Here is a 20,218-nt window from a genome sequence, read left to right on the forward strand (position 1 = left end):
AAAATATTTCAATTCCGCTTTGAAGTTTTTCATGATCAAAAGTTATACTGGACATTTAGTGATGAAGGTAATCCCGTAAAAAGATCGCGATTTACTGGTAATCTCTCTAACGGATATTTCGAAGTACTGTATATGAATGTCTGTGCGAAGAAACAAGTGCTTCATTCGTTGTTACAAACTTTTCTGAAAAACGTCGTACTCAATACTCAAATGCTATGAGAAAAATACAATTTAAAAAAGCAGCAGCTACATTTTTACAGAATAATCCTTCTGCATGTTCAATTGCTGGAAGTAAATACCAAAAGAAGAATCCCGAAGTCCATAGAGCAGCAGCGGACACTTACCAGAAGAATAACCCCAAGGTTCATAGAGCAGCGGCACCAACATACCAGAAATATAATCCTGAGTTTCATTGAGCAGCGGCAGCTACACACCAGCAAAATAATCGCGAATATCACAGGACAATTCAAATGCGATATGAGCAAAATCACCCTGGGGTCCGAAAAGAAAGACGATTGCATCCATGTAAAATTAAGTTTCGTTCCGGGATGTCTTACGATCCTGAAATTAATTAGGAAGATAACAGCTTGCTAACCACTGGCACAATGAACCATACATGCCAATTCTGCAATGCTCTCAAGTGAAAAGATGAAACACCAGGCATGTGTTGCCATTCTGGCAAAGTTCAGCTGCAACCACTCTAAACCCCACCTGGACCATTGTACAATTACTAATGGGTGCCTATCCAGATCATGGTCAGTTTTTGATCGAATTACAAAACATAGCAGCTGTTTTCAAATGACATCTTTTGGTGCTAAGCAAGTCATCCAACCTGGCTTTATGCCAACTTTCATGGTGCAAGGTCAAATTTAGCATTCCATAGGCAGTCTGATGCCAAATGCTCATCAAGATCCTGGATTTTTATAGATTTCTTTAATGAGACGGCTAATGAATTAAATGAAGCATTGCTGACATATTTTGATGGAGAAGAAATAGAGTATAAATCGGTCGACACGGTATTACAAACGGACGATGCTGTCAATTATCCAGTAGAATTCCTAAATACTCTTAATCCTCCAGGATTCCCATCTCACAAACTTCGTTTGAAAGTAGAGCACCTGTAATGCTATTACGTATTCTCAAACACCTAATTTGTGCAGTGGCACTAGATTATGTGTGACGGGGTTAAAAAAATAATAGAAGCTACTATTTTTACTGGAGAATTTCATTTAACAGCGAACTCGGAATACACGTGAAACTTTATAATTTCGGCCGAAACCGGGACAGGAAAACACATCATTTACGTCCATGTCTTACATTTCTTACGAAAGTCGATGAACCCATATGGTTAGTTCGGTGGATTTCAAAAGAAAATGGGAAATAAAATAATATAATGGGACATAACTCAACTATGACGCGAGCGAAGCCGTGGGAAATGCGCTAGTATTCTATATTGTGTTGCTTGAATAATTAATAATTAATTGAATAATTAATACTCAACCAACCTGTGTAATGAAAACAGTTACACCTACCACAAAATACAAGAAGCCACCAGTAAGAAAATGTAATAGAGTAGTCTATTACTAAAGAAGAGCTGGCTGGGAACTGCTATCATAACTTGTAAGAAGCCATATACCCATCATTACCAAGAAAAACACTTCATAGATCTCAAAGAAATAGTCAAAATGATATTCAAAAGGAAAATGCTTTACAGGAAATGGAAGCATGATACAAGCAATCTTATGTGGGACAAATATAAATGTGTGAGGAATACCACCAAGGGACTCATCCATGAAGAATACAAAAACTACATAAACAAGATAAGTAACAACAGCAAAGACATTTGTTAATACCTTAATACAGCAAATCAGCACAAACTGCATTCTACATTAATGACAATAGTTGCCTCCCCCGAGGCCATTGCCTCAACGTTCAGTGAAAAATTAAAAGGGGGCAATAATGAGCCAGATAAAAGTACGAATATGTACCCAAACACAGCTAAGCCTCTCCATTCTTTACTTCACAGAGATCAAGGTAATTAACAGCCTTCAAAATGCTGTGTCTGACCTTGACAACATACCTCCAATTATCTTTTGTGCAGTGTGTGGAAGCATTCGCTCAATCGGAGCAGACCTAGAGCAAAGTTTCGGCTTAATACGTGTGCTTTACTCATAGAGGGGAAAGATTGGACCGTGACCTTTGGTACTCGGTGCTGGACTTGGAACAAGATGGTGGCGACACATTTTGCTAATGGGACTGGAGAGATTGTGAACATTTAATACTGATAGGGACATAATCAAAGGCAACCTGAGGGAATTGGACTTGAACTTGTAGTTCCATACATGATAGTGTGTGTACATATTTTATATGGGACTAGAGATGTGATGTAAGGCATAACACATTTAAATTCCTTATATGGATGTAATGCAGCTCGATCTCAGAGCTGAGCGGCCACGGAGTCACTCACTTGTTGATTTTAACTTGTTGAGCTTAAGATTTGAACTTTTGAGACTTCTAATTGCATACCATAAAGTTTACATCACTTAGAGATTAAAGCTTTAGCTTCAGAATTTTAAAAAATGCGTTGAAAGGTAGCTATCAAGTCTGTGTAGACTAACTTAGGAGGTGAGCGCTCCACTGTCATCAGCCTAAAGGGCTGAACTAAGGATCACTGGACAGAGGTGATGTTGAAACATTGTAGACAAACTTAGGCTGATTAGCTCAGGTGGCAGAGCACTAGGTTATGAGTCTTGAAATACTGCATGGTGCTGATCTAAGAATGATAGTCAGAAGTGAACTTTAAAACATAGTATCATTTTATTTATTTGCTTATTTATTAAATGTGCCACCAACAGAGACACACTCCAATTATAGGTGGCTTTTACAAATTATCTGACACAAATCACACAGAAATACCAAAGAGAAGAAAATATGAAAATGCTATGTAAATGACATGATGAAATGGTTCAAACAGTATCTCATATACAGAAGTCTCTTACTACATTTAAAAAAATAAATTGTAACCAAATCCTGTAAATATTATACATATAAACAAATCACTTTGACCAGTAAAATTTTTAAATATATTTACATATGCGTCATATTTATACACAAGGTTAAGCTCTGTATGATATTAATTAGGTTATCGAATGTTTAACACATATTGATAAAAGGAGAGTTCTTAAAAATACAGTTTCGGAGACTGGAGTTATGAACAATTGCCAAAATCGTAAATTTCCTTTTCTAGCATTAAAGCATAACTCGTGAAGCAAACTATTATCGTCTATTAATGCATTAACAACCTTATAGAGATAAATTTGTTGAGCTATTACATACCTACTGGCTAGCGATGTGTATTTAAATTCATTCAACGAAAATTCATATGAAACATAATTTCTAAAAGGGAATATCATATATTTTTATAACAAATATATATTAAAAAGTGTTTCTGCACTCTTTCAACTTTATTCCAATAATATTTTTAACATGCAGACCAAATTATACATGAATACTAAAGTTTTGCTTGGACAATACTATTGAGCAATAAGGTGAGTGCATACATGTTAGTGAAATCTATTGAATATCTAATTAAAAAACCCAATTTTTTATAGGACTCTTTAACCATGTTATTAATATGCTCCTTGAAAGGTAAATTTCTTGTAACAATTACCCCTAAGTCATTGAATGGGTGAGCAACTTTGAATTCTTCAATATTAATTTTATATCTGTAATTCAATGTATTTTTCTTACTTGAAATATGAAGGAAACAGCATTTATTTATATTAAGTTGCAAACAGTTTTCAATACTCCATGCAAATAAGTAATCCAAATTATATTGTAATTTCAAAATATCATAAACATTTTAAAATTCTTTATAAAGTTTGACGTCATCAGCATATAATAAACATTGAGAAGATCTAATTCTAGTGGGCAAATCGTTAATATATAAAATAAAGTATAAATGGCCAAGGTTAGACCCTTGTGGTACACCAGAAGTAGTATTGTATGCATAAGACCCATGTTGATGATAGCAAACATATTGTTGCCGTGCCCTAAGATAAGATGAAAGCAGTTTTAACCAAGTGTGGGTCAGACCAAAACACAAGAATTTTCTCATAAAAATGCCATGATCTAATTTACAAAGGAAAAATATTTATGCATCCTCCTAATTCAATACAGAACTTAATTCCATCATTAGATGGAGCAATAAAATTAAAACATATTTCCGCTCATTTAAGCCATCTTCAGTGAGATAAGCGCGGGGGCATTAATGTAATCTACATAATAAAGCTAAAAATGTGCTAAAAAGCATAATGAAGGAATAAATGAAAGGCAAATGAGACTTGACGGAAATAAAAACAATAACAATAAACCGTACAATATTTTCATTTAGAAGGAGCAATAATTAACTTGCTGAGAAAAAATTCAGTGAAAAAAAGGTTAATATAAAACATAATTGAGTCCAGAAAGTATGCTAGCCTAAGAAGAAAAGAAATGAGACAGACAGAAACGAACAATAAGTGCTTGTGGTGAGGTTGCGGACCTCTTAATCTAAAACTTCTGGTTTGATAACAGTCCAAAACATAGGATGAAAACACTGTGTTAAAAATCCAGGCTGACAGTGTGTTTTTGGTAGAAATGCTAACAGCAAGAATGGCTAGGAGGGGAGCAAGAAAACTTGAGAAACCAACTTTGAGAGGAGCCAATGTGCCAGATGAAATGCATGTGATAAGTGATTGAAAAACGCCGTTGAATTTAGGAGTTTTAGAATAGCAGCATTCTCAATTTCATCTCAGTTTAGCATCCCATTCTCGAAGATTGTTTCCAATGTTTGCTAGGTAATGTAATGATCTAATTTGTCGAAGGCCTTAGAAAACTCTGTGTATATTATGTCGACCTGTCCTTGATTATTTGAAACGGCATACACGTATTGTATAAATTGTAATAGATTGGTCATAATTGATCTACCTGGCAATCAACCAAGTCGATTAATATGTATACTGACCCTCACATTATTAAATATACGTGTGTACATTGTTTGCTCAAATACTTTAGCCAGTGCACATAAAATACAAACAGGGCAATAGTTTTCAATATTTTTACTGTCCCTACATTTAAAAACTGGACACACTTTCGCTATTATCCAGACTTTTCGAAAGGTTTGCATTCTTACCACAATGTTAAATTTCATGCCCTGTTGCAAACTTTTCTTGGTATTTCCTTTGCATTTCATATAGCTTCAGAACTGATTGACATAACTTTTGATATTCTCTTCAAGTCTAGAAATACAATTCTTACATGCTTTGTTGATCATATATTTCGTTACTCTCCTTAATTGGCTAAATATTACCCTACTATAACCTATTTCGCTCACTTTCTATGGATTTCCTTCAGTTTCAGGTTATTTATTGTCATTAGTAAAGCATGGAGGATATTTTTTCTTTGTGTGAAAATTCTTCATTTGTACAGTTTCAAAAAATACTAAGTGTACCTGAGCACAGAAATACTCAACAACCTGGTCAGCGTTTGTAAATTCTACAATCTTAGACCAATCCATTTGCTCAAACATTTTATAAATTTGAAAGAAATTAGCCCCTTTAAAGTCAAATAAATGCTTAGATTGTTTAGGTTGTTGTGAAAGATGGCTACATTCTCTGTTTAATAGTAGTGTGACTATATAAGTTCAGGATGATAACTATCCTCCTTAACTAAGGGGCACTCATCTCTATATACTGTTAATGTGTTAACATTCGTAATAATAAGATCAAGTGTATTTCCATTTGCATTAAGAATATTATTGACCAAGTGCAACTGATAGAATGACAAACAGAGCTAAGTATCTATGTGCAGGTCCAATATTTACTAGATTAATTTGCTCCCGAGTAATTAATGTCAAATTTAAGTCACCAGCTATAATAAGATCTAAATTTAAAAGGTCCTTATTAACTTCAAACAATCTATAGAAGTCCAAATATGTTTCCAATTTGGTTGCAGATGGAAAATGCACTGACATTATTACATAACTGTGACTATTAAATATAATTTTTGCACAAACTGCTTCATTATCACCAAAATCTAGCTGTTTTTGCCTTGATACTATAGAAACTTTAACAGCTATTAATGTCCCTCCTCCTTTCCTTATACCTCTGCGATCCTTTCTATACACATTGAGACAGTATTACGGATTTAATATCCCTCTCCCCAATGAACGGTTTTGAACTAGCTATTCAGCTCTGGAAAATTGGTATCTTTTATTCAGTAAGTGAAGTGTTTTCTGACGTACTGTCTGTAATTGTGGAATTACTCGTTCCTCATTATGTACTCTTCCGGCCTGTGGACAGGAAAAAACTAGTTTAAAACTCCATGCATTTATTCGCTATCGAAAGTGAATTTATTTCTACGATTCCTGATGTGTACTGCACTCTTGTGGCCACGCGCTAAGTTACACGCTCCTCCCACTGTTGTCTCAGCCAATCAGGTACGGCTAGTTGGTGACGACAAAGCGAGAAGCCATGATGAGATGAGATCGTTGCTGGAGCTAATGGCGCTTGGAAACCTACCAAAATGTTTGTGCTTGGGAGGAAATTTGACCCAGGCTAAAGTCTACTGTAGTGAGTTTTACGCCCTTCTACCTTTATCTTCTAATTTGGTGACATCGTCCTCGTAATATTCTTAGTTTGTTTACTTATGTGAGCTGTGAGATAACTTCTGTAAGTACTATGATGAATCCATGAACTGAATTATTACTGGTTAGCCTTTGGATGTACACATAATGTACCGTAAACTTCATCTCCTGTGATATTGGAAATGTTCTGCGTTTCTCATGTTCTTCGTGCAACTGTAACTTTCTTACGGCGCCTACTGTATGTTTAATCCGTTTTAAAGAGCCTATAATGTGGACAAAATGTATCTCTGATAAATTCAAAAAAATTGAAACTTAGTGTTTGTAAAAACAGTGTGTAAATTTGTGGAATTGTTTTTCGCCTGTTAATGGGATTAACCTGTGTATCTGGAATATTACTAACCAGGCTAGGGTGAGGTTTAATCTACATGGGAGGAACATGAGCATGAAATCCTAATTCACTTTAAATTTGTTGCTCGATAACTTTGCCCTCATTTTTCTTTTTCTTGGTATTACTTCTCTGTTTGGGTGGGTTGATTTTCTTTTGTTTCATTTTCGCCTAATTCTTTGTTGCTGCCTTATGCCGCCATTGGGCGTTTACTGTTTACTTGTGTTTTTGTTGCCATGGTTATGTGAAAAGTGATTATTATTATTATTATTATTATTATTATTTCAATGATACCAACTTCTTGGGTGGCATGGCTCTGTTGATGTAATGTTTGCTGTGTCATGAATTTTTGATCCTTTGATTTCTGTTAACTTTGGGTTTCCTGATCTGAGGAAAGTATCTTTCTTTCTTAAATTAAATTTTATTGAATTGGATTTTCATGCTGATGTGCGATCCTGCTGGTACAAGACACAAGCTTTATAGGTGTTATCTCTAGTTTCTACGCTATTTAAATCTTTGGGTCTTTGCTTTTTTAAATTAATTTACAAAGCGGATCCGCAATTAAGCCTTAACCCAGTTATTCTGGTAGCTTTAATCCTTTATTTCCCTGTAGCTTATTTTTTTTTCTTTATGGACGATGTTATTAATTCACCATTTAATTTCATGAATTAAAATATTCTTATTTTTTTTAAAGTGAAGGTGTTCTTTCTTTCACTCTCTTAATGTATTTCTGATGTCCAGTACAGTGGTTTGTTCATTATCCACGGTTTGTGGTGACACTACTCCACTGGCCAAGGTAAGTCCTTCTTGTTTTGTTGTTGTTTGTGTGGAGTGTATAGTGTCAGATTGTGCTTCCACTTGTTATTTACGAACTGGGGGCAGTAGTGTAACTGCTAGTTCGTATTTTGGGCTGGCCGTTACGGTAGTAGTTTTGGTGTTTAACTAGTAACGGTACAACATTAAAATGCCTACTAAACAATTCTCTGTTAGCAACATGAGATTGTAACCATGTTTCTGTAATCAACAGAGTATCGTACTCTGATTCACTATTGTTAACATAAAACTCCAAAATTTTGGTGTTTAACCCTCTTGCATTCCGGTAGTAAATATTAGTTACATTAAAAATCATTTTTCTGAAAATACAACATTTAATCCATTCACATCGTCAAGGGTTTTTAGATTAAACAACTGCCGATCACCCTCTGTCTGTTTTAGTTTAATGTTATCTCCATGGCCTAGCCATAGAGAAGCATAATTTCTCTCCTTCCGAATTTTTTCAAGCTTGGCCAAGGACCTTTCTTCATAGGGACTTCAAACTATTGTTTATATACACCATCTCATACTTGGAGACTCCGAGATGGGACGCATTTAAATCCTTTTTAACCTTGTGTCTTTGAATGAGTTCATTCTTGACACTACGGTGTACAAACTTCACGTCCCACAGGGCAGTGTCCTAGGTCCGCTTCTTTTTGTCTTATTTATTGACGATCTCATTAATTCTATATCCTCCGTTTCTTGTGAAATTCTATTATTTGCAGCTGACTGTAAAATATTCAAACAAATCGATTCTTTATCAGACGTAAACTCCTTACAGAGTGGGCTTAATTCACTCTCTGAATGGTGCTCCACATGGCGTCTTAAGCCTAATCCTGCCAAGTGTTCCTCTATTTCGATCACGCTTCGTAAATCCCCTATTCGCAGTAAATACTCCCTCCTCGGTAATCCGTTCCCAACTCTAAGAGAGCAAAATTACTTAGGAGTGATGTTTGACAGTAAATTGTTATTTGTCCCCCATATACAAAAGATAACCGCACGAGCAATGTCACTTCTCGGTTTGTTGTATAAATTTTCTGACATCACCGATATCCACGCCCTCCGAGCCTACTATGTATCTTGCATCCTACCGATTATGGAATTCGCGTCTCCCATTTGGTCTACCTCTTCACCTACTAATCTGAATCACATTGACCGCGTGCAGTCATTCTTCTGTGCCATTGTTAGAGCCAGAGTATCTGATTGTCGAAACTTGAGCAGTAATCAGATACTAGACAAGTTAAACCTTCACCCGTTATCTAGTCGCAGGAAAGTAGCCGACCTTAGATTCCTATATAACGCTGTTAACGGTTTATTTCGTTCTCCTGAACCTGCATCCTTCTTTTCCTTACATGTTCCAACTCGTAAAACCAGGATTAATACGTCCCTTCATATTCCATATTCCCGCCTCTCTCTCGTTCAAAGAAGTTTATTTATCCGTATACCAACCCTCCTTAACTCTTTATCTTCTGACAGGAACTTGGACGTTTTTTCTTCGTATGCCTCCTTTAATCGATTCTTCCTTAGCTTAACCTAGTTCATTTTCTTCATATTCTGTTTTTCTCTTCTCATTGCTGTCCTCTCTTTTGTACATAATATAATATTTTTTTTTTACTGTACTATACCATTACTGAAGTGTTATATCTGTATTTATCTTACCGTGCCTAGCTTTAAGTTCTTCTCTTCGTTGTACGTTCAACCATTTTTCTCGTTGTTTCTTTAGCCTTTATTTTTTGTTTTTATATGTTGTGTCTCTAATTTTGTTAGTTTTTAATTTTTTCCTCTATTTTTATCGTTAGATGTCTTTTCGTCATTATTCTTCCACTTTTCTTTATGCTTGCCTTGTGCTACTCTATTGTAAATATCTATTTCTTTGCGGAACTCTGTAATTCGGCTTCTCACTGTTTTGGTTTCCCAAATAAATAAATAAATAAATAAATAAATAAACAATGGCACCTGAAGCTTGATGCAATTGCCTCTTTTTTTTGCTAGGGGCTTTACGTCGCACTGACACAGATAGGTCTTATGGCGACGATGGGATAGGAAAAGCCGAGGAGTTGGAAGGAAGCGGCCGTGGCCTTAATTAAGGTACAGCCCCAGCATTTGTCTGGTGTGAAAATGGGAAACCATGGAAAACCATTTTGAGGGCTGCCGATAGTGGGATTCGAACCTACTATCCCCCGGATGCAAGCTCACAGCCGCGCGCCCCTACGCGCACGGCCAACTCGCCCGGTGCAATCGCCTCTTCAACCTATGACATGCGTCAATCGATTTATTCTTCATCTCCACATTTAGTACTTGACCTACATGCTTAACAATTTCAAGAACATCCTCATTAACTCATTCAGGTATGCCTAAAATTTCAACATTGCCATGACGAACTTATTGATCGAGTTCATCTAACTGTATTTGTATGTCTTTTTATTGCTTCTTAAGATCAAATTTTCTTCTCTCAATTTCTCCATTTTCTTGATGCATTGATTTATTACTTCTGACTGTTTTTTAATAAATGTTGCATTCTCACCCAACTATTCATGAGCCAACTCCAAACTTTTTCGTAAATGTATAATGTAACTATTTAAAATAGTTTATTTGAATCCACCGTGATCAATATACTCATTAAATGAAAGAAAAACTATTTATTAAACCAAACATGTTTTGGGAAATCTCAACCATTCCCTTCCTCAGTGGTCAGATCAAAGAACAAAACATTATCACACAATCTTTTGTTTTACAATTTAAAGAAGTATTGTCCTAATACATCATATCAAAGAGTAAAAAGAAATATTATAAAAATGATCAATACATAAAATTTTGGTTGAACTGAATGAGAATACTATATAACTTTAGGATCTTCAAGTTTTTCTTCTTTTCTTCTTTTTGCTCCTTAAATGATCATATGTTAGTCTGTACAGTGGGTTATCTTCTGCACTTCTCTCATTTAAATTTGATTCAAAATTATATTTTTGTGTAAGGTAAATTTCTAAATTTTCTAAAACATTCATTAATTTTCCCTTTTTTGGCCGAATGTAATAATTTCATGTCATTGGAAATGTCTGTAAATTTATGATTCATTTCAATCATATGTTCTCCCATTGTCGAATATCTTTTATGTTTAACTGCATTAACATGTTCTTTGTACCTTATAGCCAAACTTCTACCTGACTGTCCTATGTATCCTTGTTTACATGTTCGGCATGTTAATGTGTAAATTCCTGATTTATTAAATATACATTTATTCTCTATCTTTTCTGAATTGAAAATTATCTTATTAGTATTATTATCTGTTTTATATGTGACATTGATGTTTTTTTTCCTGAAAATTTTAGCCAGTTGATAAGAATGCTTATTTCGAAAAGTTAGAACTGCAAATTTCTTTTTCTCTTTTCGCTCTTTAATTAAAGTTGTTTTGGGTTCATTTTTTAATTTTATTTATTATTCTATTAATAAATATTTTGGAATATCCGTTGCTATGGGCGATTTGATGGATTATATTTATCTCTCTATTATAATTCTTCTTAGACATAGGTATGTTCATAGCTCTATTAATTAAACTGTAAAATGTTGCCTTTTTATGTTGACCTGGATGATTGGAGTCATCTCTTATAATAGTATCTGTTTGAGTAGCTTTTCTGAAAATTTGAAGATCAAAATGACCAGAATTTCTAGTAACTGTTAAATCTAAATAATTTAAAGTCCAATCATTTTCAGATTCCATCGTAAAATGCAATTGTTTATCCAAAGTATTTAAATACTCTAATATACCATCAGGTTTAACCTTTTGTTCATCAATAATAACAAATATATCATTGCCGAATATCTTTTATGTTTAACTGCATTAACATGTTCTTTGTACCTTATAGCCAAACTTCTACCTGACTGTCCTATGTATCCTTGTTTACATGTTCAGCATGTTAATGTGTAAATTCATGATTTATTAAATATACATTTATTCTCTATCTTTTCTGAATTGAAAATTATCTTATTAGTATTATCATCTGTTTTATATGTGACATTGATGTTCTTTGTCCTGAAAATTTTAGCCAGTTGATAAGAATGCTTATTTCGAAAAGTTAGAACTGCAAATTTCTTTTTCTCTTTTCGCTCTTTAATTAAAGTTGTTTTGGGTTCATTTTTCATTTTATTTATCATTCTATTAATAAATATTTTCGAATATCCGTTGCTATGGGCGATTTGATGGATTATATTTATCTCTCTATTATAATTCTTCTTAGACATAGGTATGTTCATAGCTCTATTAATTAAACTGTAAAATGTTGCCTTTTTTGTTGACCTGGATGATTGGAGTCATCTCTTATAATAGTATCTGTTTGAGTAGCTTTTCTGAAAATTTGAAGATCAAAATGACCAGAATTTCTAGTAACTGTTAAATCTAAATAATTTAAAGTCCTATCATTTTCAGATTCCATCGTAAAATGCAATTGTTTATCCAAAGTATTTAAATACTCTAATATACCATCAGGTTTCACCTTTTATTCATGAATTGGATCCACAGATTTTTTTGATCCATGGCCATTTTATCATTCGTTTTAGATTTTATTTCAAAATACCAACAAGAGCATTTCCTTTAATTGTAAGTGTTGAAAACTTAATAATCATAGCAATTCTGATTTTAGCATGTTCAAACAAACAATGATTATCGCTGCAAGTTTATGAGAGAGAATAACCTTTCGTATCTATGTCTTTGCTTTTCATTTATCTAAACTGTGTATGCAACACAAGTGCCCCCGTACAATGGACCCCACACCTTATGGGTTTGTAAAGAACAAACAACTCCCAATAATGATATGAATGTTAGAAGTTCATGCACAACAAATTGAATTGTTCAAGTTGGTATATTGCTCGTGATGTCATTTTAAGTGTTCTGCTATTTATATGTTGCTCAGTGCTGAAGTCTACTACGATATCTTGTCTTGTAATACATTGCATAAGAAAGGTTATCTCACCTTGCTAGATTACCAAATTTGGTTGGGGATTGTCAGGCCCCATCCCTGACTTTTGTGTTATGAATAAAACCAAGGTTTGGTGTGCCAGGCTTATAAACCTTAATTCTCTTTATACAAAATTGCAAATGTTTTGGAAGTTTGAAGAACTCCATCAACCATTTCTTACTCCTGATGAAAGGGCGTTTGAAGAACCTTTTCTTTAATAATGATCAAATGGATGATTCTGGTAGATTTAATGGCAAATTGTCTAATCGTCCTGAAGTGTCACCTGTAGCTCAGTCTAAGCATAATGCTGTTAAAATGCTTGAACACATTGAAAATATGAGTGTTGATTTCCAGGTTTGAAAGAGCAGTATGTAATTTTCATGCGTGAATATAGTGAAACGAGGCACATGTAATCTGTACCCCTTGTGACTTCTAACTCATCAAGCTATCATATGCCCCATCACTGTGTGCTCAAAGATTCTAGCATGACAACCAGCCTAAGAATTGAGTTTGACAGATGTTGTCAATCTTGAAATTGGATAGCCTTGAACTCTTTGTAAATGGTTGACCCTGAAATTTACGCTGATTTCCTGTCTATTGTTTTAAGGTTCATAACTTATCTTGTTACTCATTCAGCTGAAATTCCTAAGATAAACAAATTTGTGTTAATACATCCCGACCACAAGAGTCTTCAGAATATTGCGTGGCATGAATCCTCTGATGAAGAGATCAGGGACTACAACCTTAATACTGTTAAAAGTTCTGCCCCATTTCTTGATCCGAGATTTTTAGTTCAACTTGCTGACAGACACACAGAATCTCACCCTACTGCATATTCTTGTTTTTACGTTGATGTGTTGACAGGTTCTAGCTCATTTGAAGCAGGTGAGGAGCATCAGTCAAAATTTCTTCCCGGCTTTATAGTACACATGTGTATCTCAGAAGTTGGACTTAAAATTGTCCAGAAGCCCTGGCCGATGTCCCTGTATTTGATAGGTAAATCTTGTCAACATGTAACCTCACTAAAGATGAAGCTATAAAAACATTAGGTGTTATTTGGCATCCTAAATGGGATGAGTCTCAGTTAAAATAAAGTTGAAAAATGCACGTAAAGAGATCTCTAAGGGACGCATTCTCACAATAATTTCTTCAATATTGGATCCTCTTGAATTCTTTTGATGTGCTGTGGTTAATTGCAAACTTATCATATATTCCTTTTGGCAATTGGAAATTATATGGGCTTATGTTTTAGAGGCTTGATCTGAAATCATTGAGATTAGGAGTGTTATGTAATGTGATAAGAAGCAATCTTGTTACATATATTGCGTTTACTTCTGGATATTGTATTTGATTTTCATTTTCATTTCAATCATAAAATCTAATAAATCTTAGTTTTCTGTTTTCCAGATTTGAGAACGTTGCATTATTGACCAGAGGTGAAGTGTGTACATGTAACAGTAGGTGCAAGATATTGAAAGAAGGAAGTGGAGTAATGTGCAGTTTGTCCATTCGTAATGAATGCAACCTACACATGTTCTGTGACTCTGATCAAAGGCCAATCCATCCCATTTGCCAATTGGCACTAAGTTCCAATGAAATTGGTTCTAAATTTCCTCAGAAGTCGAATCTTCGACAACATCTGGGTACCCATTGTAGAGAGCGGCGTCATACCTGTGATCAATGTCGTAAGAAGTTCTCTCGAAAGTCGAATCTTAGGCGTCACCTGCTTACACATACCGGTGTGCGTCCGCATTCGTGTGATGAATGCGGTTCTAAATTTGCTCGAAAGTCAACTCTTGCGCAACATATACTTAGGCATACTGGCGAGCGCAAACACACCTGTAAACAATGTGGTAAAAGGTTTTCTCTGAGGTCGGGTCTTCGACAACACTTGGATACCCATTCCAAAGTGCGGTGTCATGCCTGTAATCAATGTGGTAATAAGTTTTCCCGAAAGTGGCAACTTAACCGTCATTTGCTTACACATACTGGTGAGCGTCCATATATATGTGATGAATGTGGTTCTAAGTTTACTCTAAGGTCAAGTCTTCGCAACCACCTCGCCACCCATACTGGTCAGTATCTACATAACTGTAGTGAGTGTGGTTCAAAGTTTACTAAAAAGTCAAGTCTTCGGCAACACCGTTTTACACATACTGGTGAGCGTACACATAACTGCAGTGAGTGTGGTTCTAAGTTTACTCAAAAGTCAAATCTGCGGCAACACCTTCTTACACATACTGGTGAGCGTCCACATTCTTGTAATGAATGTGGTAACAAGTTTTCCCGAAAGTCGTTCCTTCAGCGCCACTTGCTTACACATACAGGTGAGCGTCCACATTCCTGTAATCAATGTGGTAAGAAGTTCTTGCAAAAGTGTAATCTCCGGAAACACCTGCTTATACACACTTTTCAGTGTTCGCATTAATTAATGTGAACAATGTGGAAAGACATCAGAAAAGTCAAATTCCTCAGCCTCATCTGCTTGCACATACAGGAGAGCGCCTATGGTAATGTAAAAAACGTGGGAAGAGTTTCCCTCTTTTTATAATACGCTTTCTAAGATGGCGCAAATTCGGGGACACCTACGTGCGCGTGCTGCTCAGCGTCAGGTCAAGACGGCTGTTCAGAAACACCTGTTCATGCCTTCTAGTGAGAGTCCATTTTCTTGTATTGACTCTGCGTTGAAGTTTTCTGCAAAGGAAGTGTTTCGTCCCCATACTGTGGAGCGTGTACATTCCTGGAATCAGTGCGAAAATTGGTTACATTACCGAGTCTAGTCTTCGAAATCACAAGATATATTGCAGTTCTCCCACTTGGTTGAGAATGATGTGTGTAACAGTTTTGGTGAAATGTCTGAGTTGAATATGCACTTGCTTATATATATTTGTGTGAAAAAAGAGAGCAGTTTTTAGACATGTCCACGTCATTGTGTTTAATGTGCTAATATTTCAACCTAATCTATTATTCGACAACGCATTTTTGCGATTAATGGACAGCGCCCACATTGTCGTAATGGGTGAGGTAAGGAGTTTCTTTAAGAGTGCAAAGTGAATATAAAATATCTTACACAAACACTGTTATATATGTCAATAACAATTGAAATCGTTAATAACCATTGCCAGATGAATAAAATTATCAGTTTAAATACATAATCGCATCACGTTGGGCGCCTTTTGTAATATAATGTAAATAAATGCAGTATGATGACAAAATAAAATACGAATATACTTAATCGCCTCACGCATGGGCGTCAAATGAAATCTACTTGAAAAAATTACTAATATAAATACACTGACTGACAGTGACAATGCAACGCCAAGAAGGAGTGGTTCGAAAGGGATGAAAGTTGGGGAAAAAACAGAGACGGTACGGACGAATAATTGATGTTTATTTCAAACCGATGTGCAGGTTACACAATGTGCACGGCATCGACTCAGTAGCATGTAGGACCACCGCGAGCGGCGATGCACGCAGAAACACGTCGAGGTACAGAGTCAATAAGAGTGCGGATGGTGTCCTGAGGGATGGTTCTCCATTCTCTGTCAACCATTTGCCACAGTTGGTCGTCCGTACGAGGCTGGGGCAGAGTTTGCAAACGGCGTCCAATGAGATCCCACACGTGTTCGATTGGTGAGAGATCCGGAGAGTACGCTGGCCACAGAAGCATCTGTACACCTCGTAGAGCCTGTTGGGTGATGCGAGCAGTGTGTGGGCGGGCATTATCCTGCTGAAACAGAGCATTGGGCAGCCCCTGAAGGTACGGGAGTGCCACCGGCCGCAGCATATGTTGCACGCAGCGGTGGGCATTTAACGTGCCTTGAATACGCACTAGAGGTGACGTGGAATCATACGCAATAGCGCCCCAAACCATGATGTCGCGTTGTCTAGCGGTAGGGCGCTCCACAGTTACTGCCGGATTTGACCTTTCTCCACGCCGACGCCACACTCGTCTGCGGTGACTATCACTGACAGAACAGAAGCGTGACTCATCGGAGAACACGACGTTCCGCCATTCCCTCATCCAAGTCGCTCTAGCCCGGCACCATGCCAGGCGTGCACGTCTATGCTGTGGAGTCAATGGTAGTCTTCTGAGCGGACGCCGGGAGTGCAGGCCTCCTTCAACCAATCGACGGGAGAATGTTCTGGTCGATATTGGAACAGCCAGGGTGTCTTGCACATGCTGAAGAATGGCGGTTGACGTAGCGTGCGGGGCTGCCACCGCTTGGCGGCGGATGCGCCGATCCTCGCGTGCTGACGTTACTCGGGCTGCGCCTGGACCCCTCGCACGTGCCACATGTCCCTGCGCCAACCATCTTCGCCACAGGCGCTGCACCGTGGACACATCCCTATGGGTATCGGCTGCGATTTGACGAAGCGACCAACCTGCCCTTCTCAGCCCGATCACCATACCCCTCGTAAAGTCGTCTGTCTGCTGGAAATGCCTCCGTTGACGGCGGCCTGGCATTCTTAGCTATACACGTGTCCTGTGGCACACGACAACACGTTCTACAATGACTGTCGGCTGAGAAATCACGGTACGAAGTGGGCCATTCGCCAACGCCGTGTCCCATTTATCGTTCGCTACGTGCGCAGCACAGCGGCGCATTTAACATCATGAGCATACCTCAGTGACGTCAGTCTACCCTGCAATTGGCATAAAGTTCTGACCACTCCTTCTTGGTGTTGCATTTGCTCTGTCAGTCAGTGTAAAATAAAATGAATTACAAAAAAATTATCTCGAAATGTCCGTATTATAGGCACCAGAGTTCACCAGAATGAATCCATCAAATTTTAACAGAGCATGGTAATTCTTTCTCTGCCAGGGCGTGTACATAAGGCTGTGTACTGGCACAACTTCTCTTCAGGCCTTACTTAGCCTTCTAAGAATGACTTAATAGGTAGAGACTACAGGTAGCTTCATCAGTAACTCCACTGATTCTAAAATAATTAGCTATATTCTGAAAAATAATCGTGATGGACACCTCATCAACACACCAATATATACATGAAATACACTCAAAATATATCGCTGGAAGACTCAATGTTTACACAATAATCGACAACAAGGACAGGTGGAAACAAAAAGTGAGGACCAAGCCGCCAGTTGCAGTCAACCCATTGAACAAAGCACATATGTAGATAATGCACCCATCGAATTGAGCCTCATTTGTATATCTTTAGTGTATATCAAATGTGAATAGACTATACAGCGAAATTCTGTGCTCTTACAGCCGTTTATTGACAAAGAGAATCCATAAGCCACTCACGTTTCTTAAAATCACGTTCCGTTGGGGGCAATAAAGCAATTATCTCTGCGAAAAATAGCTCGCCAGTACGCAACAGATAGCAGAGAAAGTACGTCAAATGTGGGAATTTTCCGCTGTTGGCAAGACAAGGAATCCACTGTGCAACGCAGACAGAAGGTAGAAAAACCTTCCTGAAACCCCACAAAATGAAGTGGAATCGTTCAGGCAGACAAGCATCAAAATACCTCAGCCAATGAAAATTCGCCATTCTGAGTATTTCGGACTTACGAGGGAAGTACCCTAGCTCGAACGGCTAAATTCGATTGGAAGTGCGCTTTACATACGAAGATATGTCTGTTCTACTACCCATCAAGGGCATTTATCTGTAAAACCCCGCATTAGTGTACAATCAATGTTTGAAAGTTACAGCGTACAAAGATCGCAGAAACACAATTTGCAGCAGAAACTACCGCGAAACAGGCACTTCGGACCATTATAGTAACAAGAAACAGATGTGGTGCAGAATAATATGGGAAAAGGTTGAACACGTGCTTGCAACAAGAACTCTTAACACATGCAGTACCGTGTTGACATAGTAATCTTTCCCACTTTTGACAATGTTCCCGCATTGCAATAGTCCAAACTCAAATGCCACGGTGAACACATTATCAAACGAAGCAACAGGAACATCAACAGCATAACCTGCTCGGTGCAGATAGTTGGTTGTAGATGATGGGGTGTAAACTGATGATGAAGTATCGATCATATAACGTGACCTGCGCGGTATCTATTTGTAAACGTACAGAATCAACAGGACGTCTGACATAGAGCTTGTATTGCCTAAACATATATACATCCAGAGGTTGACAGTATTTGGTTGTCTTTGGTGGCAAGATCTTTAATGTAATATCTTTATTTGGAAAACATTCTTCAATGAAGCTGTAGTCTTTGTGTCGTGACCAGGAATCGCAAAGTAATAGACCTCTCTCACCAACATGTTCCGCGAGGACCGAATTAAAGAAGCTCATTATATGTGCCTTAGTCATTTTTCCACTTTTACTCGCTTCAACATGGATGTTCCGTGGACAAAAGCTGTCAGATTCTTTGCAACCTGTGGACCAAACGTTCCATCCTTTCCCTGCAGACAAATTTAAAGCTTGTTCGCTAATTTGCCATTCATGGACACAGCCACATCAATTGTGTAACTATGCGTAGAACTACGCACAGATTGTTGATTTTTGCGGTATGTTTGAAAGTGTTGCAGAAGACGTTAATTCATACAAAATTGGCTGATCACTATTCCACACACATGCCTTTATTATATTCCCGTCTTGAATAAACATGTTGACGTCTGCCACATCCGTTTCTGCTGTTTGTATATTAACATGCTCTTCTTCAATCTCTTTGCGAGCCATGAACATCGTGATATGTCTGGACGAAATATTATACTCGTCCTTGAAGGCCCTGACAAATTGCAACGAAGCTTTAAAATTGTCCATAGAAACTGCTCTAGCGGCCGCCAGAGCCCACGCTTGAATATGCCAGTAGGGCACCACTGATCCATTATCTCTGGCTCTGTCAAATCGTGCTTTTACAGACTCTTTTTAAAGCCTTCAATTTTAATGTTTTGTTTCCCTTGCAGTTTGATTTCGACCTAATGCATCTATAACGCTTCATTAGTTTCTGATAATTGTTACCGCAATTATAATAATCCTCGTAAATGTTATCCAATGTTCGGTCATCAATACTCCGTAACACTTGTTCGTACACGTTTTGGGGGTGAAGGAGCGAAATCACTGTCACGTGTAGTTCCTTCCGTTGCTGGATTGTCAGTACGGTTGGAACCCTCATACTCATGTGCTGTTTCTTCTACGCCGTCCGCCTCAGTCACCATTACTCTTCAATGTGTCGGTATGCAGTTCTGTTACAGATCCATTGTATTTCTGCGTTATATCATATAACATGCATGCACTCCACTTACACCTTCACTATCCAGTGTGTGGCGTCGGCATACCTTTTCGCGCAGCAACTTCACAACATTCACAGGGTTGATTGGCTTCCACCTACTCATGTCGGACGACGACTCAGTGCAACTAACAGGCATTGCGTGTACAGCCGTGACCACCGATAGAGAAGGCCTCCGCATTGCCTAGCGAGCTACGAGTGACATCATCATAAGTGGTGCCACTATCGC

General features: G+C 37.4%; 1 protein-coding gene across 1 annotated transcript in view; it reads left to right on the forward strand.

Annotated features, from left to right (window-relative positions):
- The window catches only part of LOC137502338 (uncharacterized), a 71,897-nt gene extending 52,226 nt beyond the window's left edge, over nucleotides 1–19,671 (forward strand). The window contains exons 4-5 of the mRNA XM_068229342.1: nucleotides 14,183–14,460; nucleotides 19,667–19,671. Of these exons, the coding sequence (XP_068085443.1) occupies nucleotides 14,183–14,460; nucleotides 19,667–19,671 (283 nt within the window). The remainder of the gene's footprint in view (nucleotides 1–14,182; nucleotides 14,461–19,666) is intronic.
- Nucleotides 19,672–20,218: the final 547 nt, after the last annotated feature.

This window comes from Anabrus simplex, chromosome 10 (genome assembly GCF_040414725.1).
Source record: "Anabrus simplex isolate iqAnaSimp1 chromosome 10, ASM4041472v1, whole genome shotgun sequence".
In the NCBI taxonomy this organism is placed as follows: Eukaryota; Metazoa; Arthropoda; class Insecta; order Orthoptera; family Tettigoniidae; genus Anabrus; species Anabrus simplex.